A 24,699-nucleotide genomic window follows, 5' to 3' on the forward strand; every position below is an offset into this window, starting at 1 on the left:
AGTTGAATTGTCAAACAAGTTATTTTCCTTCATTTGGATTGCCAAACTAATCATCGCTTTCACTTTGGTTGCCAAACTGATCATCTCCCTTCCTAATTTGGGACCTCTTTGTGAAAAATTTAAAAATTCTTTCTTGCTTGTCTTGCGCAAAAGAAGAAGAACAAATACACAAGTAAAAATCAAAGAGAGTGGTGTATGATGAGATTCCACTGAGAATAAGGAGGGCTTATCTAAAATGAAGAATAAGGCAAAGGAATGTGACATGTATTTAGACCAATAACTTGATTTGTCCATATTTTCAAACTTGTTGACTCGTCAAATCCTTGCTTGATGAAGAGTTGGTCTAGTTTGATCCTCCAAATGTGTCGCGGATATTGCATGTTTTCATCAAAGGTATTTTGTTGCACACATATCTCACCATTTCGACTTGTGGTGCCTCGAAAGGTTTTTACCAACAAGTCTTTCTCATTTTCTTTTGCTTTCATTCATTGTCGCTTTCAATTTTGACTCTGTTTGGATAATTGACTCTCCCTTCTACCGTTATTGATTTCTACAAAAAAGCTTGATAAGCTCATAACATGCTTGACTTGGCATTTTCAGGAATTGATCCGATAAGGACTTTTATTTGGACCGTAATGAAGGCTTTTGGACAGGGTGAGAAAGAATGGACCGTATGGAGGTTCAAAAGTGTAATGCCACGGTTACTTTATTTATAACTTTTGGAATCCACTCTAAAACCTTCGTCCCAATGTCTGAAACAAGAGAATTGATTTTTTTTCTTCTTTTTCTTTTCCTGGAGTTTCTAAAAACTGCCCCGATTTTGGCTTTGTAGGACTACGAAATATTTTATTTGGTGGGACCGGACCTTAAGGCTGCCTACATATCTTGTGGTAACAAGAATCAGGTCAAACGTAGTTCAAAGAGCTACATGGTATAAGGTTCTCTCTTTTCTTCTTTTTTTCTTCTCTTTTTTGCTCCACATTTTCTTCTTTTTCTTGGATATTAAAATTCAAGCAGGGACCATTTTAAACATTGATTGGCACTTGATTCCATAAGAGGGTTATCAATGAAAGACAAACATATTTAGGCTCAAAGGGCTGGCAAGTGGTAATAGTGTTTGGATAGAAGAAAGATAGTCTTTTATCATTTCAACTCTAAAAATGCCAACTCAAGACATGTTTCACACTGATTTCACTTGGAACATCATGAAGGATTAACGTACATATGCAGGATAGAACCAAAATTACTTCAAATTTCACTTGCAAATTCTCTCTCTTTAACTGAGTCCTAGGGGTGCTTATCATTAGCTCAAAAACTTGTCCCTTCCTGAATGTGAAATTCATTGCCATATCTTCCCTTGGAACTTTATTATCTATTGACTCATTTTTTGAATCTTGTGCTAATGTCCAAACCTTGCCACTGGTTATGACGCATGTCACATTTATTAGGCTAGAAAATGGTGAGTGACATTGAATGAGAATGAGAAAATGCAATAACAATGGGGAATGAGTAAAAGAATCCATTTAAGAGAGAAAGGTAAAAAGGATATGGGGGTTGAACAAGACAAGCAAAACCCAATCCAAAAACCATGCTTGAACCGGTTTACCTGAAAGAATGACCAAATTAAAACCACAAACAAGTCCCTTTGGCAAGAGAACGATTGAGATCTAAAGGTTGAGTCTCTTAGACAAGGTCATAGGATTGGTATCCTCCATTTTGAATCAGCTCGTTGGATCCTTTTAGTTAATCAAGACCTTGAAGTGTTCAAAAGGGTCGGGGCATGAAGGGAAATTATTGTTGGTATCAACTGGAATATGGTTTATGTTATCTTTGATATGAGGATGGATTGAAGAAGATAAGTGTGGTCTTGAAAGCACTTGAATTGTCAAATCTGGTCAAGATTGATTTTGGTTGAATAAAATCAGATTGGTGTTTGTTCAACTCCAAACTTGTCATGAGTCAACCTTTATTTTGAAAAACCTCTTCTTCTTCTTCTTTTATTAACTATTTTCTTTTAAGGAGATCAAACCCGATAAAGGTTGCCTACGTATCATGCTGGAACAAGAATCAGATCAAACGTAGTTCTGGAAGATCGGGAATAGACTAAATTATCTAACTTTATTTTTCTTTTTTTCCTTTTTCTTTTCTTCTCATGCAAAATTTAGACTATCAGAATATCTAAGCTTCCCACAACATTTACCATTGCATTTGTATCTACGGCCTGACACTCATGCGTTGGATGACTCATTCCATAGAGATCACAAACTGGTAATGGTTGACTTTGGACCTTAGCTAAGGTCAGCTTTCTTATCTCTTTATCCATGGTGTCTAGTTGGGCTTGAACTGATGTATTGGAATCTATTTGATGAACCCCGACTGATTTTCTTCTATCATTGCTCTCAGAAGGCCACAGGTTAGCATCTTCAGAGAGCTCATCAAGTATTGTCACAATCACCTTAGGTCTTCTTTATTAAAGGACCTCCAACTTCAGTGTTCAGAGTTCATTATGAGGGAGGTGTCAGTCCATCCCAAAATTCTTGGAGTTGCTTCTACAATTCAATCTCATTATGCTGACACTTCCTCATTATCTCCTTGAATCATTCCCAAGCCTCAAACTGTTTCGGTGTCCGTCTGGCAAAAGTTGTAAATTTCCCTTCTGAACTTCACTATTTTTGTAGATGAGAAGTATTTGTCAAGACACTTTCTAGTCATATCTTCCCATGTCCTGATCGACCCCGTTGGTAAGCTATGAAGCCAGTGCTTCGCGTCATCCTTCAATGAAATGTGAAATGCCCTTAAGTAGACTGTATCCTTTGATACTCTATTATATTGGAAAGTGTTCATGATTTTTTCAAAGTCCAATGCAGTTATTTTGGATAGTTTGAAGCAAGCATGCTTCAACTCAAAGTTATTCGCTGCTACTGGCGAAGGTCTGACACTGATAGTCCCTCCTTATAGATTGGTTTGGCGTAATCACCCAATGCTCTACCAGGCCTGGGTACCGCATTCTCGAACTGATCTTCAATAAATGGTCGATTCAAATTGAATCTTCGACCCCCATCATCATTGACGGTCTCATCAGCAGCTATATAGGTTGCCTCAGCTGCTATCCTTGCAGCTACTTCTCTCTGTTGTGCGTCTTCTCTTGCAGCTAGATTTGCCTCATCTTCACCGTTATTAGCCATGTGTTCTTGGGTTGAAGGTTGCCCTAAGAACTTTCCGGTGAGTTATTTCTCTTTCCTCAACTTTCGCAGACTCTTTTCTACCTCTATGTTGTGAATCAATTCCTTTGTAGAAGATCGAGTCACACACCCGAGAAGTCAATTTGTTGCCTATACATGGGAGAAGAAACCCGTGAAGAATAAAAAGAAAAATAAAATAAAATAAAGTAAATTCCTAAATTAGCATCAAAAACTATTTTGAACACTATTGATCGCCAATCCCCGGAAACGGTGCCAAAATTTGACAAGCGCAAAACACACACTTAAATTATGCTCGCTAATCAAAGATAGTATAGTATAATATTGTATCCACATGGATTGGATTTAAACAATATTCTCGTAGTTTCTAGCTTGATTGTTATCCAGTGGATCAACAGTTGAGATTTATATGATTAATAATTAAAATTAACTAAGAATCTAAAGCTATTGACTAGTGACTATCGAGACAAGGAATAAGCAAATAAGGTTATCAGTGGGAGAAGGTAGAGTTTTGATAGGATAGGTGCAAGATAATTGTTCGGGATTTAACTCTCGATAATTCACTTCTAATGTTCAAGTGAGTCTCTCAAGTTCACTCAATTATTGGTTCAAACGTTTAGCAGAAACTCTTCTCTCGATTAAGCCTTAACCTCACGAGACGAACCAAATTAAGCATTGTGAAGACATACAAGAATGCGTAGTGAATTGGTCTTTAGGAAAACCTCTTTCGATTATTCTCCTAACTAGGTTTAATTAATGATTCAACTAGCCTCTTTTGATTACTTAGAAGAATCTATAAACTCAACCAACAACATAATGCAAAGATATTACAAGTTATGCCTCTCTCGATTACATAAACTAGTGAATATAGATGCAACAATTAAATCATCCAAAACGATTCAATACATAAAACTAGAGTTATAATCCACAAACAATCATCAATACACTAAATCCATCAAACCCTAAGGGAACTACTTCATAGACATGGAGAAATTCATCACAAATATAATTAAAGTATAATAAAACATAGATTCGATCCAAACTCGGGTCTTGAGTTAGGAAGGAATGATGATATCTTTGTGCTTGTATTCTTCCAATTCCTCCTTATATAGCTTCCTTAGGTCAAAAGTATGTCAAAAGTCCTCTAAAAAACGTGTTTCTAGTGTATCTATACCATGTAGGAACGGACCTAGACGAAACTACCCTCTTTGAGCCGAAGTGGGAAAACCTACAAACTTTTTACACTTCATGTGCTGCACTATGCTGCGTAGTGTGCGTAACATTAGTGCAATTTGCTCGATTGTAAACTCTCTGAACTTAGCTTGTCTGACAAAATTTTGTACTGATGCTACGCACTATGCCACGCACTAGTGTATTTTTCTGTCAGACCCAAAAACTCCAAGTCTTCTCAAACTTCTGACGAAATTTTGTAATGCGACGCTTAATGCTAGCCCTTATGCGGCGCACTAGTACTTTGTTTGCTCTAGCCCTTGCTCTTTCTTCCAACTTTCATATGCAACGCTAGTCCACGAGCACCGGACGCGATCCCGATTTAATTTCTTGGCTTTTACTCAGGCTTTAAAGCTCCAATTATTTGATTTAGCTCTAGAACATCTTCTTAACTCGACATCATCTCATGCAAAGCATAAAACACACAATCAATGCAAAACACTACCAATTAAAGCTCAAACACAAGTAAAGTGCAGTGAATTAGAGTGCAATAAACGACTAAAATACGGAATTATAGCCGACCATCAGATATTTTCTAGTGGCTATACCTAAATCAAACATTGCCGATTAAGTTAATTTTTTTTTAATGAAAATTATGTTCAAAGTCGAATCTACTATCTAATTTTTAAAATATTTTTTTAATGAAACTTTATTTAACTGGCAAAATATAAGTTTCCGTAACCAATAGGTATCATGATCCGATTATTTTTTTGAAATGAGACTAATGCCTAACAAGTTCTTACATTTTGGATATCCTTGCATTAATTATTGGCATGTACTTATTGCTTGATTTACATTACAATTACTAGAATTTGTATAACTCTTTGACATTAAATTATACTTCTGTCATTTCCCCAATAAAAAAAACTCTATGATTATACCTACAGAATTCCAGATGAAAAGATGATGGCTAGATAGAATAAATAATTGAAGAGCATTAATAAAAATCCTAACATTGAGTGACCATTTAAATACAAATATTATTCAATTTATCATTTTTTAACATAATATAAATTTTAGAGCGTCTTACATAATCACTAAATATGATATTTTATTGGATATCATTATGTTGATATTTACTTAAGCTTCTTACTTGATTATATAAATATAAGGGAAATTACCAGCTATGTCCATTTATAAGTAGCTTATTATAAAAATGGGTCAATTCATTAAATATTACTAATATTAGCCAATTAACTATTTGTAGCCAAAAAAGGTTAAATTTTTGTTTTCTTTTGAATGAGTGTTATTAGAATAGATTTGGTACATCTTAAGGAGCTTGAATCTCAGTTTTCGGATGATTTGGCGGAGTTTTGAGGTGGTTTGAATTGAAAATTCGAAATAGAAGATGAAACATGAAAAAATGATATGTGTATCACATATGTATCGTATTTGTATCAAATATGTATCACATGTATATCTAATGTATACCTGAAGGGGAGCCTTGACGTAACTGGTAAAGTTGCTGCCATGTAACCAGGAGGTTCAAGCCGTAGAAACAGCCTCTTGTAGAAATGCAGGCTAAGGCTGCATACTATATACACTTGTGGTTTGGCCCTTCCTCGGATCCTGCGCATAGTGGGAGCTTAGTGTGCCAGACTGCTCTAACTCAATTTTAACTACGATGTTTGGTGCCCAATCAGTCCAAATCACCTTCAATCTTCATCAAAATTTGTATATTGACTCATCTATATGTTTTTAATGAATTTCAATCATACCCATTGAAAAATGTTCTTTTTTGCTTAGATTTTTGGAATCTTGTATATATATATATATATATATATATATATATTTTGTATTTCATCACCTTGTTTGCTACCTCATCCATAAAATTTTCTTTTTGTCTTACATCTAATGTTGTTGATCACGCTTAAAAATATTGAAGGAGATCTTTGAGTGTGATTCTTGGAGAGAAATAACCTTATTTATTTGGGTTTCCAATTTTTTATATGTTCTTGGATAGTTTTGGTAAATCTATGATTAGTGGCTAGAGGTTGGTAAGTTGAAACTTATTTGAGCATTTATATAAGATTCCCTTTTAATTATTTACTTGTTAATACTTGATTAATGATAAATTCCCTATAAAAAAGGTTTCCTAATTGAGAAAGAATCTCATTGAACAGACAGCAAAGCACAGATCAACTTAGTTCTCACTTAACGGTCAAATATAAGCACAAAGAATTCAAAACGACGTCATAATTTGGCAAACTCCCTAAATCGGTACCGTAAATCAGTCGTCTCAGGGTCTCAGGGGTAATTTCGACATTAAGTAAAATCTCCTGCTAAAGATGTCCATATTATAGTTAGTATAATATAATCTCTATTTAGCTTTTAATCTTTTCCTTTTCACGCAATTATTATAAATCTTCAAACACAATCATAGATCTTGATTCTTCATACGTAAAACCCTAAAATTTTCCCCATTTGATCGACTCTTCCAATTGATTTCGACAAGGTAAATTGTTCATTTCACTTGCATCGAATTCTGCATTTATCTCTTCAATATTGACCTCGATTGACTTATTCCCGCTCGTAAATCATCACCTTATTAAATTCACAAATTAATTTCATTAGTAATCTTTGTTAATTATTATACGAATAGCTAAACTAATGTATAGATGTTGAAAATATTATTGTTATTGTTGTACCGTTAATCATGAATACTTGACGCTATTGAGTAAAAAGTTCATTGATGAGTTCGTCAAAGTTCTGTGTATTAAGCTATTGAGTATAAACTCGAGTTTGTAATCTAGTAAAAATTTAATCATGGTTTTGTTTATTTGATTTTTACCTGAAAAGCTTTCTAAGCTGTTAATTTGTGTGGGAAAAACAGGTACAAGTATTGAGGTTTGATGAAGTGATGGTGACCTGGAATAGTCTTTCCTGCATTGATTGTTGGCTTTTCAAGTCTTGATCGTGTTTTTTTCGATACGTTGGGGGAAGCATGAACATTGTAAAGGGTGTCGCGGGCCTTATCCGAAGGAGTTCGGGTAGCCATGGTGGAGATTCGAGTTCTGGTTCACCACTCGAGAGGTTCTCCCCACCTACTCCACTCATCCACTTCAGGTAACCCTTGTCTGTGGTAGCTATTATCTGTATAGTGTTTTTTGTTTTGTTTTGGCATTTAGAGTAAACCAATTACTCTAGGTGCAACTTCTTCCTACAAAATGTTTGAATTAAAAAAAAAAATCAAATCTTGAGGCCTTCCTGTTAGAAATTCGGGAGAGAAGGAATACTCTCAATAAATCAGTGTCTTTTGAAGACATATGCAGAAAAGCATACCTCTTCCTTCTTCCAACTTGGCTTACATAAATAGATAAGTATTTTGTAGGAATTCTTCTAGTATGTACCTAGTCTAGTACATGATCATGATTTAGTTCTAAACGTTTATTTTTTTGTAGTAGATGACTTAAACCATACATGTATTCTTAAATTAATTTCCTTAAGGCACATGCTAAGTAAATTCATGTACTTAGATGAATCTAATTTATCTTTTCACTGTAAACAAGAATTCCACTGTACTTTTTAGTTGGAAACACGCTCAATTGTAAAGATGACACACTCGTCGTGCCAGGTCAAACTCAGGTGTCTAAGAGGCACACATGTATCAAGTAGAGATCTCTATGTGATCACTTGTAAAAGTGAAGTGCCTGTCCGAGAGTTGATGTCAAGTTTGAGCGACTATCTATGTATTTCGCCAATACATAAATGGTGCATTCTATTCGACTCTCAATATCCAAAACCAAGCTAATAGAACTGGACAAGTTTTTGAAGCCGAACACCACAAGTTGATTGTGGATTTGGTTATGGTAAAGTTTATGAAACCAAATAGTACCCCATAACAGCTTGTTTTAAAATATCATATGAAAGTACAAAGAGTTTTTAACCAATATCATCCTTAATGTTTCACCTAGACTTTAAGAACATCCTTATAATATCTCACTTAACAAGGGACATCCCTTAAGACTGTCAAAGTTGACCAAAAAGTCCCTCTGTTAAGTTTTCCGCTAGAGGTACTAATGTTTTTCGGGTTTCTCATGTGACTTGGTTCCTCTTTGTCTTTCATCAAAGAACGAACCAAGAACCAACGTTTCACATAACGTTTCAGCCTTCTTCACCAAATAAAGCTCACAACTTATACACCAAAAACCTATGGCTTCTCTTTTCTTGCTCATTTATGTCTTTCTGAAGCTTAGTTTTTTAACTTCATGAACTCGACTTGGTTACTGAAACTGTTACTATTTCTTCAACATTTGTTTGGTCATCCTCTCATATGCACCATCCTCTTAGCCAATGAGTAGCCTAGGATTATCGTTGGTTTCTTGGGTTATAATACTTACCTCATATAGTGGATTTCAGCATCTTCTTGGATCCCAAGGGCGCTTAGAAGGTTGCTTCTTTGCGTGGTTAGACACCAGGAAAATGATACTGACAGCTGAAAATTTTATGAAGAGGAGGATCATTTAGGTAAGCAGGTGCTATTGTAGATGCTCGAGAGAAGATGTGAAATTGCCTCTCGTCGCACAATCAAATAGCAGCGCATCTGTGGTGGGTGGCTTTGAATTTTCGAAGTGTCGAACACAATAAAGGAGATTCTGTTTATTTGGGATTTCAGAAGAAGGAAGAGAAGACCCTCGACATCGGAAGTTGGTCCCTGTCTCTTATGTGGATTATATGAAAGGAGAGAAATAGAGAGTGTCTGAGAGCTGGTGTGAATAACTTTGTACAATCGAGGAATATCCTGTTGTCCATAGTTTCTTTTTTGGTTCAGCCAGGATGTCCCTCTTTGTTTAGGTGATTCAGTGACTTCTGTAGAGATCAAGGTTCTCTACTTATTGGTATACTTCTAGTATATGGGGATTTCCACAACATCAATTACATTATTTACCTTATTAAAGGATATTTACCTCATCTGACTTCTTTTTATCGTGAACTTCTTCGGTTCTACTTCTTCCGCACATGACCTTTGGATTAACATGAACTAGGTCTTGTAATTGTGTGGACTTATGACAGACTTGGTGTATGCGTCTTGATAACCAAAGACAACCCTACTGATGGGCAATGATGGCTGGAGTAGCTCGGGGTCTATTTTGAATAGCTCATATTTCTTAAAGCTTGACATAAGTTTATTCTTAACATTAGTCACTTCTAGAGACAATTGATTTGACATGTAAAACCTGTAACATGACACAAGCATGACCTATTGCCATCATAACCCTTTTATTCCCTTTCTCATGAATTTCAAGCCTATGAATATGTAAGTAGATATTAAGTGATTCTCTTGTCAGCTTATATTTTCTAGGCCATGGTCAGATATGACATTTTTTGCTTTTCAGTGAGGTCGGGGATGAGGCAATTTTGAATACACTCTGGTCAAGATACGAGAATGCCCCTGATAAGGTATGTTGTAATGATCCCAAAAATTCTCTGTGGATGCCATTTTCTTTCATGTGAAGGCAGTTTCTTTCATTTTCTTTCACGGGTTCGAGCCATGGAAATAGCCTCTTGCAAAAATGCAGGGTAAGACTTCATGCAATAGACCCTTGTGGTCCGGCCCTTCCCCGAACCCCGCGCATAGCGGGAGCTTAGTGCATCGGGCTGCCCTTTGTTCCTAAGGCAGTTATAAATTTATAATTGTGAAACAGTGAACTTCACTTGTTGATACGTTGCAACTTGTAGTTTGTGTCCACATTCTTGCTAAGATGGTTTTGGATGTGGAATTTGTTGTTTTTCAAGGCTAGTTTATGTGATGGAGGATTAGGTCAGGATAACAGGGAACAAGGTAAAAAGTATTATAGTTCAGTTTGAATGGTTATTTGACTGATGATGCCAGGAAATGATGCTTTTGCTTTGATTTTTATGTTCTCCTTTCGCTAGTTAGGTCAATTATATTGATTTCATTGTTGGTAATACGTCTTTCTAGTGGCTTGTTAGTTATTAGTTAAGCAACAAGGAAAGAAGGATCACTGTGTTTAGGTTCTTTAAAGATGATTCGGTTATAACTTCTCTTTGTCTCTGTTTGAGACAGCAGTATGTGATTTTCCAGCTTTATTCTCATTGTTACAGCCTTTTGCACCAACTTTTGTTTTGAAATTACTAATGGTGCAAATCTTTAAGATTTACCTTTGTACTGCACAACTTATTTTTCAGCTTCCAAAACAAGCTCCTCAATCAGTTCATGGGGCTGGCAGAATCCGATGCATTTCTTCTATGCTTGTTTTGTCCATGATCAATGTCTGTTGTGGATATGCTCACTTATAATCATAGGGTTCTATGTGCTTTATTCATCTCTTTAGAATACAAATAAACGCCTTCCATAAACGCCTTTGAAGTGCGTTGCTCAATACTGGTGAAAAGATAACCATGCAATTTAATTTTTCTCTCTTTCTTGAATATAGATAGAAGATTATTGGTTCATTGGTGACTTAAAGTTAAATCTCTGATCATCTGCTGTGTACTCTTTGATATTTAAGTTTTGGCCATTATCTCAAAGTGCAGTGCTAATTGAGCTAAACTTTCTTATATGGATTCAGAGTTTTGCCTTCCATTTTCCTAATTTCTTTAGAATTGACTCTTTTAGATTGCATAAAATCCTTGATAACTAAGCCAAAATGGTAGTGCTGCATTGGCCTGATAATGGTGTGACATAATGGCCGAGTCTAAATAGAAAGCTTTCTATCTCGTAGTGATGTGGCATGGATGATATGTTGTTTTATGTACGTTTTGGGCTTGAGGTTCTGGCTTAACTTTCTAGAATTTATGTGGTGGGAATATGCTCATATCAAGGGTCACTGCTGGCTTTTGGTACATGCAGTTTGATATAAGTTGATTTTTGTTTCTCAATACCTTGTTTTCCTATGAGAATGTTATGATGTGGATCAGCTTTAGCCTTTAGGTAGCTGGGTGGGAAGAGTACTTGCATTCTCTCTAATTCTTTGCCAACTTTCTCTGTTTAAGCATCATAATCTTTTGTGCGTTGTGTTTTTTTTTTTTTCAGGTTGAAAAGAGAAGGTTATTTCATATCTTTTTGAAGCAATTCCTAATTGTGTATCGTGATTGGGAACCAATTAACCCTCTTCAATCTCCCGAGGATCCTGCCTTTGTGCAGCCCGTGGATTCACAGCATTTTGGAGATGTTGTGGTTGGCTGCTCATTTGGTCATCCTACTGAAATTATAGCCCTCCTCGTTGAGGAAGTTGCACAAATGATAGCACTTGTTAATGAACGTAAGTTGGTTCTTCACCCTTTGGCATGGTTAAAAAGAAAGTTGGGTTGGTGAAGAGTGCATTTTTCTAAATCTAACTTTATTGAGAATTGCTTTGCTTTTTGTTTTGGGTAGAGGTAAGGTCTGCGTACGTGCTACCCTCCCAGACCCCAATTGTGGGATTCAATTGGGTTGTTGTTGCTTTGCTTTTTGTTTTGATTGATCAAGTAATAAGATTTTATTGAGAATGGGCGAAAAACACCCGTATACGAGAAGTATACCAAAAAGTAATAAACCTTACAAAAAGATATGATTTTCTATAAACGACACCCAATCTTCTATGCCTATGGGGATCTCGTGGGTGCACCAAAAGGAAATAAGGAATAAGAGGCTATTCCTCAAGTGTACAAAATCCTTCTCAATTCCATCAAAAGCTCTTCTACAACTCTTTTCATACGGTCCACATTGTTCTATTCCTAAAGTTCTCTTGTTTGCTAATTTGTATCGTGATTGCGGTATAAGAAAGATTCTGATAAAAGTGCAGGTACATGTTTCCGACATTAGATATTTTAATACAACATCATGAAGTATACGTTTGTTTCTACTGATTCAGTAATGCCATAATAATGTGATGAATTGCAGACCTATCAAGAAATTCATCTACAATAACATCTGAAGGGCTGCCTGTCTTGGATGCTTTGACTGTTATTACTCGGTCATTGCACAATTGCAGAGTTCTTGGCTACTATGGTGGTATTCAGAAGCTTACAGCATTAATGAAGGGTATATTTCCATCAAGCAATGCTGAACTCATTCTTTCATGTGTTTTGGGTGATTTACTTCTAAGCCTGCCTCTATATGTGCAAATTTATCTGTTTGTTGCATTCTGTCTGTACAGATTGGTGAAACATATTGGTCTTTCTTATGCTGATGTCATGTCTTTTATGCTCTGTCTTTCAATTTGAATATTCTTCCTCCATTAATTGGAAATATAGTTTACTTCTTGCTATTAACATTTCTTTAGTACCTAGTCAATCTTTTTTCGCTCAGACTGTTTTATGGGAATTGGGGAAAAAGTCCACGAAGAGCATAAAGTGGCTATGTTGTTGACTTGTTAGTGATATTCCTGTTAGTGTCTGGTGTTCCGTAACTGTTCTTCCATTAAATGGTAATAAAGCTCACTTGGCTAGTAGTTTTTCTGGCTCAGACTGTAGTCTGTGGGGATTTTGATATGCAAAAGGAATAGAGTGGAAGAGAATAGAGCACAAGTATGAAGGAAGCTTGGCATGATTTGAATAGAAAAAAAAGAAAAAAAAAGAAACAAAGAAATAGACTATCAGGGGCTTCAAGTATAAGAGATAGGATAATTGATGCTTCTGGGAGAGATTGGGACCTCTATGTTTTGTTTTCACTGTCGTAGGTGCATTTAGTAAGATATTTTGAGGGGAACGCTTTGTTCCAAGATCCTAATGTGATGGAAGGGTTTGTTCGTTTGTTGTTTCCATTTTATTATGTCTTGAGCATGATTGTCCTCTGTCCTTTGCATGCTTTAAGATCTTACATTGCTATAGAAGACGTGCAGGCATCTTTTGAAGCAGGAAACTTGAATGAATTTGATACCTTCTTAATATACCGTATTTCATATTCTGCACCATCCTATTATATTTTCTTAGTCAGTTTTAGGATCACTCTTGAGACTAGTTACCACTTAGTTGCTCCGTCCTGAAATACATTTGACTTTTATACTTGCACTGTGTCTTTATCCTGTTAGATGTTCCCTGCCCGAATATATAGTTATCTAGCACATTTAATAATGGGGTTTATTTATTTCAGCTGCTGTTGTTCAACTGAAGGCTATTGCTAGTGCTCTTTCGGCCGACGAAGCTTTGTCAAACCCTGTTGCAGAGAAGACAACAGTTCTCCAAAACATTCTTTTATATGTGGTGTTTGTAATTGGTGGCTTTATTAACTTGCATTTCAGCAAATCCGAAAAGGCTTGGTTGAATTGTGGTTACATGGAGATTTTTGGGCCTAGAAGTGTTGGAATACGAGATGTCGTTACTGGTTTAGATGTGTCTGATTCTGAAACAATGATAATGTGGCGTCAAAAGGCAATTGTCTCTGTAATGGAAGCTGGTGGTCTCAACTGGTTAGTAGGTAAGGTAGGCAGTCCCAATTTTCTTTTCTAGCACTGAACCTCTTTAAATGTGCAGTAATTTTGATAAGGTGGATATAATGGTCGTAGATTCTTTCAGAATCACATTTTCCATAGCACACTGTATGATGAGGGCACTAAAAGAATTGTTATTTAACATGTGTCTTGACATTTCTTTTGTTTATTCTGACCTTAAGTAACTCGATTAACTAGATATACCAAAATGAAGCAATACTTTAATTTAACCTGGTAGAAATGCAGCCAGATGAAAAATTGTAGTATTGCCTGATAAAAATTTCTCACACATAGTACTTGCTAGCTTTCTGGCTTCTAGTTTCTACCTCTCCGCTACAAACAACAACAACAACAACATACCCAGTGTAGTCCCACAAGTAGCGTGTGGGGAGGGTAGTGTGTATGCAGCCTACCTTGTGAAGGTAGAGAGGCTGTTTCTGATAAACCCTCGGCTCAAGAAAAGCATAGTCACAGCAGTTTAGAAAATGAATTATCAAAATCATCTGTTTCACATAATCATCTGTATTTCCATGGATTGTCAAAATCTTCTATTTCAAATCAGTTTTCACTTAGCACCAGGTACGGACGATAGTTGATGTTAAAGCCTCTTATTTGGACAATTTCTTACCAAATTTGGATGTGCTAAAAGTACCAACTATTTAGTGATAGAGAATGAAAGTTGGAAATATTTATGTCAAACTTCCATGATTCCTTGTCCGACTGTTGAAATCTATGTAGAACTGCTCTGTTTGGTGGATCAGAGCTCAGCTGTTATCCACATATTAGCATGGCTATTCCCCTAACACTCTAGCCAATTTTGGCCTGGGCTGTTAAGGATTAGAAAAACTCACTTTTTACTTATTCTTTACGCAGAGGCGTTAAGTGAAGGGTATTCATCCTTGTTCCCTAAGGGGCCATCTGACTGGTGACTTCACCTTTTTCCTTGTATTGTAAACTAGTTGAGAACCAATATACTTATACTTGGTAAGGTGATGCATGATATATAATTTAATAAGTGTATAATTTATTAGACAAGAGCATCCAATGGGGATGCAACCTGTCATCTTCTCTGAGGCAAAAGACAGTGGATACAATAAGGAGCTAAGATTGATCCTTATCTAAGATTACATCATAGTAATCAAACTAACTATATGTAGTATCAGTACGTTGGCTAAAAGTGTATAAACTTTTCTAAGTAAAATTCCCCTCAGCAGAACCGAATAGCTTTGAAATGTGTATTTCACGCCCCTCCCCGTGGCACAAAAATATTAAGATGACTTGTGTTCCTGTATGGTTGCACCTTCTGCATGTTCTTTCATTTACTATGGTTATTTCACACCGTTTTTTTTTCCAGAGCTGTTGCGTGTCATGAAGAGGTTGAATATGAAGGAACAGGATACTGATATTTCGCTTCATTATCTAACTCTTAGAGCTCTTCAATTAGCACTAATTGATAACCCTCGTGGTCAAAATCATTTTCGAAGTATTGGAGGACTGGAAGTTCTGTTGGATGGACTGGGAGTTGCATCTAACAGTGCTTTGAGATCGAAAGATTTCTCAACTTCAAATACAGAAAGGTAACGGACTTAACTGCACGCCTTTGATATAATTTAATCTTTATTCTCTCAAGCCATACAAATGTATCAGAGAAGTCCCTGGACAGTGGTTGGGTATCTTGAATTCTGTTGGTATAACAGGTTTGATCCTGCTATTATGTGTGGCAGCAGATTAATGCTTTTTTACTCTGGACCAGATCTTTTAAATCTTGTTTGGATAAAACTGAGTGTCATGTCGCACCCAAGGGTGCAACCTAGTGGCCAATGAAGTGGGTTGAGAACCATGAGGCCTCAGGTTCAAATCCCCAGCGGAAGCAATAACACTAGGTGATTTCTTCCCACAATTATCACAAAAAAAGAAACTGAGTGTCATGTCCATTTGTTCTCACAATCCTGTACTGCTAAAAGTTATATCTAAGATTGGGCGTCATTTGTAGAGAATCATGTTCTGATGTAAATTCTCTGCTTTTTGGTATACTTCTTGTATACGGGAGTTTTCTCCCTTTTGATTAATATAATTTACCTTATCAAAAAAAAAGTTATATCTAAACGGAACATACCTTTATCTAATCTTTTTTTTAAAATAGCATAAAGGCAAATCAAATTTAGCTCAAACTACATTCTGTTTCAATCGAAGTAAATATTGATCTAATCTAATCTAATCTATTATATTTTTAATGACATTTGGCAAGTTAAGATCTAAATTCTAATAAGCCATGGTTGACGTATGGGGAACTAAGATGTGAAACTAGTTTTAACTTTTTGTACTAGTTAACCTAGGTGATTATATGTTCTTCTAATGTCACGAAGAGAAGTTGTGACAAGTTGATATATAGTGGATAGTTTCCCTTGCTATTTGCTCATTTGTTATGTGGAAGGATAAGTGGAGGTTTAGGTTTGACATATGTGTCAAACGGGGTGAACTTTAGATTTTGCAAATCATTTACAAGTGTCAAGTGCCTTAAAATTTAATTTGAATTTTATAGTCTCAACCTCTTTAGTTTCATATATGTAGAATTTGAGTTCCGACTTATATCTGATCCTAAAATCAGCAAATTTAGTAATGCCTAGCTGCAATCTAATATTTTGTATTTCCTTTTCTTTCTGTTGTTTAAAGTTAGTTTCTGTAAATAGGTGTTTGTGCTTCCCTGCCACTGCTAGGATCATATTTGTGCTAATATTATGTGTGTGGTATAGGCTCTAGCCTTGTTTTGTTTGATGAACATAAATTGAAATGGTTCGGAAACTTCCGTCAAGCAACTGAAAAAAGTTTATAACCATGTTCTGATACTTAATCCATTAAAAAGGAAATATCACTTAATTTCTTTTCTAAGGTATTGTTACATTTACATCTCTCCTTGCAGGAATGCCAATGTTTTAACGTGTATGTTCCAGCTCCATGTTCTTTCATTGGAGGTTCTTAGAGAGGCGGTGTATCCTTTCTATCACTACTTACATGTTCCCACTAGTTTCATCCTTGTAAACTTGATTGCTTATTTAGATATGATGGGTTCATTTTGAACAGTTATATATTTTAGTCCCCTTTTGGTTAAACTACTGACAGTTGAGCACAAGAATGTTGACCTATCATACTGCTCTATCTTGGGGAATAATTTTTCTTCCAAATGATTGTTCATCTCCTTAACCTGGTCTCAGCTTTGGGAATTTGAATAATTTGCAATTTTTATCAGAAAATGGACGAGTGCAGAAGTTTGCAAATAGCTTTTGTTCACTTGCATTCATGCTTCAAGAATACGAGGAGAAAACTGACAACTTGTTAGCCCAGGATGACATGGAAATAACTGTTTCTAGTGATAAAGATACAACTGGGAGTGAAGTTCTAGAAACAAAACTTTCTAGCAAACCTAGTACACCTTATTTAAAGAATTGGCACGACTATGTTACCAAGCTTAGTGCTGTCCTTTTCTCTTTCCTTCTTTCACCTGAAGAGGCAGAGGCAGATAAAAGCCAAGCATCCACTGGCAGAAATAGCTTACCAATCTCTTCAGCATATGGAGAACTTTCTGTAAAGTGGATTATTAGGGTTCTCCTTACAGTCTTTCCATGCATAAAAGCATGCTCAAATCAGAAGGAGCTTCCTGGTCACTTAAGGCAAGTATTTAAATCTTTCTGATCTTTTTATTTCCATTTCTTCCGTCGATCTTGTTTGTGCATTTGTGGAGATATATTTGGGTGCTGTATTTGATCTGTGGAATTACTGAGGTGCCTATCATTTTAGCTGTTGTTCCCTTGCTCTCATTATTTTCTATCCGCCTCTTGTTTCTGATCTGTTCTCATTTCTACAGGACGTTTATCTATACACTTCAGCATCATGTTCTGTTTGCGTTCAGGAAAATTCTGGTGTTGTTGCCATCACTGCTACATGTATTCCGGGCAGAAGGAGCTTGGGACTTTATCTTCTCGGAGATTTTTTTTTATTTTGGCCTAGCATCACTAGGTTCCTCTGATGATTCCTTATCAAAAAAAGGTTCTTCTGATGATTGCAATGAGCAATGTTGTGATTCAAATGGCAGAAGCACTAGTCTAAGCCTTCATGAACTTGAAGCTCTTCAAACAGAAGTGGTTTCATTTGTGGAGTTTGCAGCAACTTTCACTGGAAGCTCTCATAACTTGGTTAGTCATTCGATCTTTCACTCTTTCAGATATATTTATTAATACAGTTGCTTTGTGTTCTGGACTTCTTTTTGTCACAGTGGTAGGTGTCTTTTGTCTATCTATTATTTTTGCTTAGCTCTTCTCCATTCTATAGAGCGGTGGTTAGACTGGCCATGTTGTATGGGGCTGAGTGTTGGCCACTCAAGAAGTCGCATATCCAGAGGTTGGAAGTAGCAGAAATGAGGATGTTGAGATGGATGTGTGGGCACACTAGGCTGGATAGGGTTAGGAATGAGGTTATTCTGGAGAAGGTGCGTGTGGCTCCCTTGGACGACAAGATGAGGGAAGCGAGACTCAGATGGTTTGGGCACGTGCAGAGAAGTCTAGATGCCCTGGTTAGGAGGTGTGAGCGGTTGGCTTTGGCAGGCGTAAGAAGAGGTAGAGAGTAGCCTAAGAAGTATTGGGGTGAGGTGATCAGGCAGGACGTGACGCGATTTTAGATCTCCGAGGACATGGCTCTTGATAGGAAGGTGTGAAGGTCGAGCATTAGGGTTGAAGGGTAGGGGTAGTCGAGCATTTTTCTTCTTTATTCCGGGGATGGGGCTAGTCTGGTAGTGTTTTATCTTAGACTTCTAGTGGCGTATGTTATGTTCCCATTATTTTCCCATTTTCATAGTATAGTGTAACTAGTAGCGGTTTTTCTTATTGCCTTTCCACCTATTTTCCTGTCTCTTACAATGTTGATATTATATTATCTCTCTGGTTGCTGCTGCTGGTAAGGATCTATTATCTCTGTTCGCCTTTTGAGCCGAGGGTCTCCCGGAAACAGGCTCTCTACTCCTTCGGGGTAGAGGTAAGGTCTGCGTACACTCTACCCTCTCTAGACCCCACTTGTTGGGATTTTACTGGGTTGTTGTTGTTATCTTCTCCATCCTTTTCCTGGCTAGGCCATTTGCCATTGTGATGCGTGGGGCACGTGAGTGGGTATTTTTCGGAGAATCTTTCTGGGGTTGGTCGCCTCTCTCTTGGGAACCTTGTGGTGGTGTTGGATTTTGCACAACACCAAGGAAAAAGGAGGGAACGCAAATCAGCCCTAAAAAGGTCGCCGGAATTGAAGCACGACGACTGTTTTTGGCTGGTTTTTCTTTCCCGGATGTTTTCTCACTGCCTCTCTGATTCCATGTGAGAAATGATACACTGGAAAAATTATTATTGATATATTAACAATGATACAATGAGTCCTATGTATATAATACATATTCTACTCCGACTAGGATTATTTACACTAACTATCTAACACCTCTGAAGATTATCTATGACAGAAATAATCTTACTGTAAACTTATCATCAACCAATACCCATGTCCTGTTTTACCAATTAAAAAAAACATCCATGTTCTGTTTATTGCCTTTTGCTTATCAAATAAAAGAGAAGGCCCCATTTCTAGTCTAAAGTTTAACTGGTTACGTGGTGCACTTTTGTGCATGTATAGTTATTCAGTAATTGGCATTATATGACTACATATATTTTTTCTGCTGATAGACATTATATGAATACATATCATCGAGATCATGTCAAGATTTCCTTTTTTTATCGGCATGGATCTCAACTATAGCTTGCTCTTAGTTGTGCATAAGTAGGATTTTTGGGCATAAGCATATTAGCCTTCTGCATGATGTTGCATCCACTTCTTTAGAAGATACAGAATTGTATTTGGTACTTTTCTTAGACTTGTTATCTTCCAAGTATAACATTATTCCTCCTCGGTTTTCATATTGGGTGAAATTATGCAATTCTTGAGACTGGATAAAATCGTACCTCTCTTCATGTTAAGCTACTGTCCTTGTTGGTAATTTTAGTCTTAACGAAAGTGTCAATTATGCATTGGGATCTCCTTTAGTGCCTTACCTTCCCGACTATTTACTGAGCTTCCTTCCATGCCTTTTCTTCCAGATTAACAGGTTTAGTAAATTAAAGAACATAAAATGCTTGGTTGTACTCTCTCCGGTTCAATTTATTTGACGTAGTTTGACTTGGCACGTAGTTTTAAAAAGAGACTTTTGAAACTTGTGGTCTAAAACATTCTATTACATTTCTGTGGCTATAAAAGCTTCTCATTAAGGGTCAAATGGAAATTTTAAGGTTAAATTGTTTCCAAATATAGAAATGTACCATACTTTTTGAACGAACTAATAATGAAAGTGTGTCACATAAATTGGAACGGAGGGAGTACTAGTTTTGTGCTCTTTGGTTCATAAGATGTGAGCTTATGCAATTCAGTTTTCCTTTTCTCCTGAAACTTACTTTTCTTATGCTGGCAGCCTGAGTGCTCAATTTTGCTGGAGGGTCTTGAACAATCTGCTTGTATTCCTGGGGTTGCAAATCTTTTTGCAAAGAGCCTGCTTCAAATAATGCGGTCTTCATCAGAGAAAACTCTTTCTTCTTTTAAAACACTTGATGCAGTTCCTCGTGTCCTTAAAGTTGCCTGCATTCAGGCCCAAGAGTCTAAAAGGCATGGGATTGCTGGTCCTCACACTGAAAGTGGTCAGAGTGAACCTGGTCCTTCTCTAAACCAAGACATGGTGAATTCTCTCGAGATGATCCATAGTTGGCAGAACAGCATGGAGACTTTTATTGAACTCTTCGCTGAATTTTTCTCTCTTGCAAATGATGTGAAACATTCTACCTTGCACAACGCTACCTGCGTTGATCGTTTGTTTGATTTGTTTTGGGAAGAAAAGTTGAGAAATCGCATGCTTCCTCTTATTCTTGATTTGATGAAGGTAGAATGAATAACCTTCCATGTATTTATCTTATTTATTTTCTATTATTTTTTTGGTGCTCTTACACAGTGACTACTACTAATCTTTACTTCTTTTCTTTTGACCTCTTTCATGTGGATTCTTTGCTGGGGGAACAGATTGTTCCATATTCTGAGGAGGACCAGAAAGCTAAATTGTATTTATGTTCGAAGTATCTGGAAACATTTACTCATGTTAAGGACCGGGAGAACTTTGTAGAATTGTCTATCGATCTATTGGTTGGGATGATTGATTTACTTTTGACAGATATAGAGGTATACTCTGCTAATTCTATGTTTTTCTATTTTCTGTAGCTGTATGTTTTCTGCTATTCATATTCTGTTAACATGTTGACAGAGAGTGGTTTCTATGTTGTCAGTATTATCAGGCTTTATTTCGCAATGGCGAGTGTTTTATACATGTTGTATCCTTGCTGAATGGGAACCTTGATGTGTCGAAAGGTGAAGAGCTGGTTCTGAATGTCCTCCAAACACTAACCTGCTTGCTTTCAGGGAATGATGCCTCAAAGGTGGGTTTGTTTCTGCTGCTTATATTTTCTCTTTTGTGCAATTAGTTGCATTTTTTGTTTGTAAAATGGTTGCAAAATTATGGAGAACATGAAAATTGGTGTACTTTTTTTTTTTTTTTGATTTGCACCGGGTGTCGGAGTCTCTAAGAGCCCCGACTAATCTCGGGGGTGCACAGGCCCTCGGCAAGGAGTTTTCCGCAAGTGCACCACGGTTAATTCAGGTTTTACCCAGTCCGATGGCCCTCAGAAATTGTTTGCACTCAGTGGGTTTCGAACTTGAGACCTTAAAAGGGAGCAAACCCCAAGGCACAAGTCAATTGCCACCAGGCCAACCCCAAAAATTGGTGTACTTTTAACTTCCTCCTAAATGAACAGGCTGCTAATTATGTACGATGCTGCATTTCTTCTGCCACTTCTTTCTTGTTTCTAGCTTTGGCCTCATTTCCATTGTAGTGCCAACTTGCAGTCTTTTATCATTCCCGTTATTGCAATTTTTTTCCAGAGAACCTTGTAAATTTTATGTGAAACAAAGAGCGTTTGTATCAGTGTTTTGTTATCTTGTGTTATTCTAAAATTTCAGATGAAGGGAGGCTAACCTTTGTCACATTATAGTAAGGGGCTATCATACATCTTTGTCTTTTCCTTATTGTAAAATTGTGACTGTGGGTGAAAGCTTCTGCTAACTGCTCTGGAAGAACCTTTCATATTCTATTCCTGGGTAGGCAGTGTAGCTTTGGCACTTCCTTCTGGTTAGAATGAACTTCTGTGCATAAATGATTAAAAAAATTTCTGGATATATGCATCAGTATTAAAATTCGCACATAATGGATAAAACAAGCAGGAAATTGTTTACTCATTGATGAGCCAAAGTTGGTTCCAGACGACTCAGACCGCCTTTTGTTTCAATTGAATATTGAGCTATATCTTCAAGGGAATTAGGATCTATGTTTTCACAAAAACTCTTGGGGAAGACAGAGAAACAGCAGTTACAAGCAACAGCAACATTACTCCCACTGAAAAGCTTAATCCTAAGGCATCCACTTTATCCTCTAAAGCCAATTCTGTGTCTAATCAAAACCAAGAAGGTCATGGGTTATCTAGAACGAAGAGTAGATTGAACCCAATCTTACTACTATATCATTCTGGTATTTCTAATAGATGCGTCCGGGTTCAGTTTCTCAGTCCATCAAACTGTTTCTTATCCCAATCATGTCTCTCTTCTACCATGATTTATCGTCCTGTTGAAACAGTACATGTTTTTCATTGTCTGAATTGTAGAAAATATCTTTGCTTGCAAGTTCATGATTTAGCATGAGAAGCTGGTGTTTTTTTTCGCTACTCATATTCATTATTCTTTTGGTCTCAAAGGTTGCATTTCGAGCTCTTGTGGGCACAGGTTATCAGACTTTGCGTAGCTTGCTGTTGGACTTCTGCCAATGGCAACCGAGTGAGGCGCTTTTAGATGCTCTGCTTGATATGTTGGTCGATGGGAAGTTTGATCTCAAGGCAAGCCCTGTGATAAAGGTTAGTAGTCCGAAATCTTGTATGTGCACCGACAGTAATAGCAGCCTCTTGTACTTGTTACAAAAAAACACAATAGCAGCTTTTGTTTCCTCATGGTTTTAGTATATTAATAACATGTTAAATGTGCTTCTCATGTTATCTTTTCCTTTCTGCTTTCGTATTTCAGAATGAAGATGTTATCTTGCTATATCTCAGTGTCCTGCAAAAGGTTGGTATCTGTCCCACCTTGCTTTATCGTTTTTCCTGTTATGATATTGGCTGATGTGATTTCGCTGTGACTCTTCAATTATCTCCTTTTTATTTTTGGAATTATAGTATTCTGAAAAATGATATTTCTGTTTGCTAACTGGGCAGAGCAGTGACTCATTGCGGAATCAGGGGCTTGATGTTTTTCTTCAGCTTATACGAGATTCAATGTCCAATCAAGCTTCTTGTGTCAAAGCAGGGATGCTAAACTTTCTTCTTGATTGGTTTCCCCAAGAGGGGAAGGACGCTGTAGTCTTGAAAATTGCACAATTAATTCAGGTCATTGGTGGGCATAGCATTTCTGGAAAAGATATACGCAAAATGTTCGCTCTACTCCGGAGTGAAAAAGTAGGGTCACATCAGCAGTACAGCTCATTGCTTTTGACCAACATGCTGTCAATGCTCAACGAGAAGGGACCAACTGCCTTCTTTGATCTCAATGGCATGGAATCGGTAACTGAAACAATTGTCTTTATAGCTATCTGAAATATACGTTTAAGTGAATGAATGTTGTCTCTTCTTTATTGTTTCTCTACTTTCTCTGAGTAACTTCTCATTTCAAATTATGTGATGTTTGTCCTTCCCTCATGCAGGGAATTTTGATAAAAACTCCAGTTCAGTGGCCATTGAATAAGGGGTTTTCTTTTACTTGTTGGCTAAGGGTAGAAAGCTTTCCTAGAGGTGGTGGAACAATGGGACTTTTCAGTTTTCTTACTGAAAGTGGAAGAGGATGCCTTGGTGTTCTTGGAAAAGATAAACTTATATATGAGGTGATAAAAGTTGTTATTTGCTTCAGTTTTACTTGGGGTTTGTTTACATTTCTGTGAACCTTGAGTTTGGAGTGCATTATGATATTTGAATAGGTTACACCAGCCTCTTTTGTTAAGCCATGTTTGCTTGATGTCTTTGCTATTAATAGCTCTGTTACTTTTTACAGTCAATTAATCAGAAAAGGCAATCCGTTGTGCTGCAAGTCAATCTTGTTAGAAAGAAGTGGCATTTTTTGTGTTTAACACATACAATTGGTAGGACATTTTCTGGAGGTAGCCAATTGAAGTGTTATTTGGATGGAACTCTTGTATCCTCTGAAAAATGCAGGTATGTTGCATTCTCTTCCCCCTCCCCCCCCTCTCTCTCTCCCTCCTGATGTTTGATTTTGTTAGAGAAGAGTTTGTTCGATCTATTTCCAATTGAGAAGAGCTTCCTGAACTTCACAATTTGGTTGCAGATATGCCAAGGTAAACGAGCCTCTGACTTGTTGCACTATTGGCACAAAAATCAGTTTACCTTTGTATGAGGAAGAGAGTCCTACACTTTCTTCAAAAGATCCATCTGCTTTCTATGGTCAGATTGGTCCAGTTTACTTGTTCAACGATTCCATTGCTTCGGAACATGTGCAAGGCATTTATTCTTTAGGACCTAGCTACATGTATTCCTTCCTGGATAATGAAACTGCAGTTCATTTGGATAACCCATTGCCCAGTGGAGTACTTGATGTTAAAGATGGTCTTGCATCCAAAATCATATTTGGACTTAATTCACAGGTTCTTTTTTCTTTCTCCTTGAATTGCTTCCCTGAATTTTTTTTTTGTGCTTGTTCATATGGAACTAAAATACTGAAAT

The 24,699-nt window shown here is 36.9% G+C and overlaps 1 protein-coding gene and 1 non-coding gene across 4 annotated transcripts in view; both read left to right on the forward strand.

Moving 5' to 3' along the window:
• Nucleotides 1-2,559: 2,559 nt before the first annotated feature.
• Nucleotides 2,560-2,664, forward strand: LOC142170826 (small nucleolar RNA R71). The gene has a single exon (XR_012700439.1). It is a non-coding gene; the product is annotated as a small nucleolar RNA R71 (small nucleolar RNA).
• A 4,095-nt stretch (nt 2,665-6,759) lies between these two features.
• The window catches only part of LOC107784004 (BEACH domain-containing protein B), a 46,930-nt gene continuing 28,990 nt past the window's right edge, over nt 6,760-24,699 (forward strand). For 2 of the 3 annotated variants that reach the window (XM_075232686.1, XM_075232688.1), the window contains exons 1-19: nt 6,760-6,885; nt 7,264-7,496; nt 9,767-9,830; nt 11,428-11,656; nt 12,277-12,417; nt 13,468-13,791; nt 15,159-15,381; nt 16,725-16,793; nt 17,017-17,472; nt 17,667-17,994; nt 20,298-20,759; nt 20,897-21,052; nt 21,157-21,306; nt 22,675-22,830; nt 22,997-23,038; nt 23,185-23,529; nt 23,670-23,846; nt 24,014-24,174; nt 24,305-24,620. In XM_075232686.1, coding sequence (XP_075088787.1) covers nt 7,375-7,496; nt 9,767-9,830; nt 11,428-11,656; nt 12,277-12,417; nt 13,468-13,791; nt 15,159-15,381; nt 16,725-16,793; nt 17,017-17,472; nt 17,667-17,994; nt 20,298-20,759; nt 20,897-21,052; nt 21,157-21,306; nt 22,675-22,830; nt 22,997-23,038; nt 23,185-23,529; nt 23,670-23,846; nt 24,014-24,174; nt 24,305-24,620 — 3,921 coding nt within the window. In that variant the 5' untranslated portion in view covers nt 6,760-6,885; nt 7,264-7,374. Of the gene's footprint in view, nt 6,886-7,263; nt 7,497-9,766; nt 9,831-11,427; nt 11,657-12,276; nt 12,418-13,467; nt 13,797-15,158; nt 15,382-16,724; nt 16,794-17,016; nt 17,473-17,666; nt 17,995-20,297; nt 20,760-20,896; nt 21,053-21,156; nt 21,307-22,674; nt 22,831-22,996; nt 23,039-23,184; nt 23,530-23,669; nt 23,847-24,013; nt 24,175-24,304; nt 24,621-24,699 lie in introns of all 3 variants that reach the window. The other variant, XM_075232687.1, reaches the window with a different exon arrangement.

Source organism: Nicotiana tabacum, chromosome 16, assembly GCF_000715075.1.
Source record: "Nicotiana tabacum cultivar K326 chromosome 16, ASM71507v2, whole genome shotgun sequence".
Taxonomy (NCBI): domain Eukaryota; kingdom Viridiplantae; phylum Streptophyta; class Magnoliopsida; order Solanales; family Solanaceae; genus Nicotiana; species Nicotiana tabacum.